Below are 2,456 nucleotides of genomic sequence, written 5' to 3' on the forward strand. Positions count from 1 at the left end.
GTCATGTGATCTCTTTTAGAAGGCCTAGAGCCTCTTGTGGTTGTATTAGGAACCCATCCAATTTCTACACATTTTCCAATCCTGTGTGAGGAAGGGCAGGAAAGCAAAACCTTAGAGTAGACCCAATTCCTGTATCCCTAAGAGGGGAGCAGGGGGGACTCCTAGCAGCTGCTGGAGAAAAGCAAATAAGCCCCATAACAGCAAACTACCCCTAAACCCTCACAAGTACCTGCTGTTTCTTTTACGTTGTCAGAGACACTCTGCTATCGGCTAGTATTAGTTTAAATCACCTAAAGAAAAATTAGGTCTTTGGTAGGTAGCTTTTTCCCACCTTTGCATGATGTGCCCTGGGTCTGTGCAGAAGTTATCAGGATGCTGAAGTTTTTTTTTTTGTTTTTTTTTGTTTTTTAACTTAAGGAAATTATAGTTTTGAAGGCCAGTGCAACTACAATATAGTAAATGCTTATAAATCAAATTTTTCTATTCCTAAAACAGCGCAAAGTCTTGGGAAATCAGATGATGTCAGAAAAGAAAAACAAGTCTCCTACTCCAGAGTCTGTGGCCATGGGTGAACTGAAGAAAGCCAGCAAAGAAAATATGAACTTAGTAAGAAAATGTTCTTTAGTTCCTGTCTTTCTCTTGCAGAAAGGAGGAAGCTGATATGCTGCTCTGTGTTTTGCTATGATTCTCTAGGTCAGTCAACATGCTGATGAGCCAGCCTCTTTCTATAGGTTTTCACTGAATCATTCAATAAATGTGTTTTGAATTTAAGAAAGGTATAGCTAGTTATAGCTGTAGATGACCAATACAGCACAATAGTTCCATAAACTAGTGCTGGAGGGTACAGTTAATTCTTATTGGGAGATTCCACAGGGCAGGTTTGAATTTGAGCTGGGACTCCTTGGCTTTGTTTTACCTGTGGGGTAGTCCTTCATTGTATCCTGGTCTACTTCATTAAGTATGGCTACGTTGTTAAGCCAGCAGTCAGTTAGTTAAGATCAGAGATGTATAAATTTATGTCTGTAAAAAGCTATCCATAGTACTAATATTCGATCATTTAAGCCACTAAAATTTTCTCATTACAGTTGTTTTCTGGCTCTCCAGCTGTAACGATGACACCAACAAGATTGAAATGGTCTGAGGGGAAGAAAGGGGGGAGAAAAGGTACTCATTGTGGTTCCCTCTGTTGTCACTGAGTGTGCTTCCCTGCTGCTCTCTCAGTCAGTGGCACTTCTTTTTTTGAATCCCGAGGTGGTCTAATTGTAGTCAAAAGGAATTTAGGTGGTTATGCTACACAGCACTGCCCTCAAGTACTGAGGAACAGTTTCAAACACAGCCCCCACCTGGGGTCTCTTAAGAATACCTGCTAAGCCACACCTTCAATCCAAGCACTTAGTAGGCAGAGGCAGGTGGATCTCTGAACTCCAGGCCAGCCTGGTTTAACATAGTGAGTTCCAGGCCTGCAGGGGCTACATAGTGAGACCCTGTCTCAAAAATTGCCCCCAAACAAAAACAAAACCATGAACAAACACAAACAACCAAAAATCCTGTTAAATAAAATAAAACAAGTGCAAACTACTTTGTGAATTAAGACCAGCAGTGTTGAGTGCACTTATAAGACAGTTACGTTCCTTCTTGGAGCAGGCGTCAGCTTTAATCAGAGAAGTTTTCCTGATGCTGAAGGACCTGGAAATCATAATATGTTTTCAAGGCTGCTTAGTTCAGAGAGGATTATTTAGTGCTAGGACTACTGATTATTACAAGCTCTTCTGGTGGAAAGCTTTTGTGAGCTAGGAATGCTAGCATACACTGTAATCCCATCACTCAGGAGGGGAAGGCAAGAGCATTGTGAGTTCAAAGCCCCAAGCATAAACAAAACACCAGCAACCAACCAACAACATCAGCAACAAATCCAATAACACACTGCTGTGCTTTCCTCTGTGGTTTGCTGGAAAAACCACAGATTTTTGTGTGTGTTCTCATTTGAGTTCTCATTCTCTTCACCCAGGAAAGCTGCTTATTCTCTCTGAACTCGTTTCCTCATCTGAAAATGAGGACAGTATAGTTTAGCATCCCTAATCCCCTTTGAATTCTTGATACTATTAGAGTGTGGACTTGACTATTATTTATGGTGTTTACTTCATCTCCATTATCACTGTATCTAGGTTCTTTTCTATGAGACAAGAGCCAGACTTAAGGATGCATCAGTGTTAGAGTACTTGTCTAGCATGTGCAAAGCTCTGGTTTCAGTCCCTAATACTACACTCCTATACACTTGCACACCCATTCACTCAACTACATTCTTTTTGCTCTTCCAGTGATTCAGTGGTTTCCTGCAGGAGGCATTTAGTAAATATTTTTGGGGCAGTAGTGGTAACAGCATGAGCTTTGCATTCACTTAGACTTGGGTTAAGCCCCCAATTTAGTGCTTGATAGCTTTCTATTCTGGGGCAAGT

General features: G+C 41.1%; 1 protein-coding gene across 1 annotated transcript in view; it reads left to right on the top strand.

Annotated features, from left to right (window-relative positions):
* Arhgap19 (Rho GTPase activating protein 19) overlaps positions 1-1,404 on the top strand; it is a 67,538-nt gene extending 66,134 nt beyond the window's left edge. The window contains exons 10-11 of the mRNA XM_029563045.1: positions 496-606; positions 1,086-1,404. Coding sequence (XP_029418905.1) covers positions 496-606; positions 1,086-1,196 — 222 coding nt within the window. The 3' untranslated portion in view covers positions 1,197-1,404. The remainder of the gene's footprint in view (positions 1-495; positions 607-1,085) is intronic.
* Positions 1,405-2,456: the final 1,052 nt, after the last annotated feature.

This window comes from Nannospalax galili, unplaced genomic scaffold, assembly GCF_000622305.1.
Source record: "Nannospalax galili isolate Female #2095 unplaced genomic scaffold, S.galili_v1.0 scaffold875, whole genome shotgun sequence".
NCBI classification, from domain to species: Eukaryota; Metazoa; Chordata; class Mammalia; order Rodentia; family Spalacidae; genus Nannospalax; species Nannospalax galili.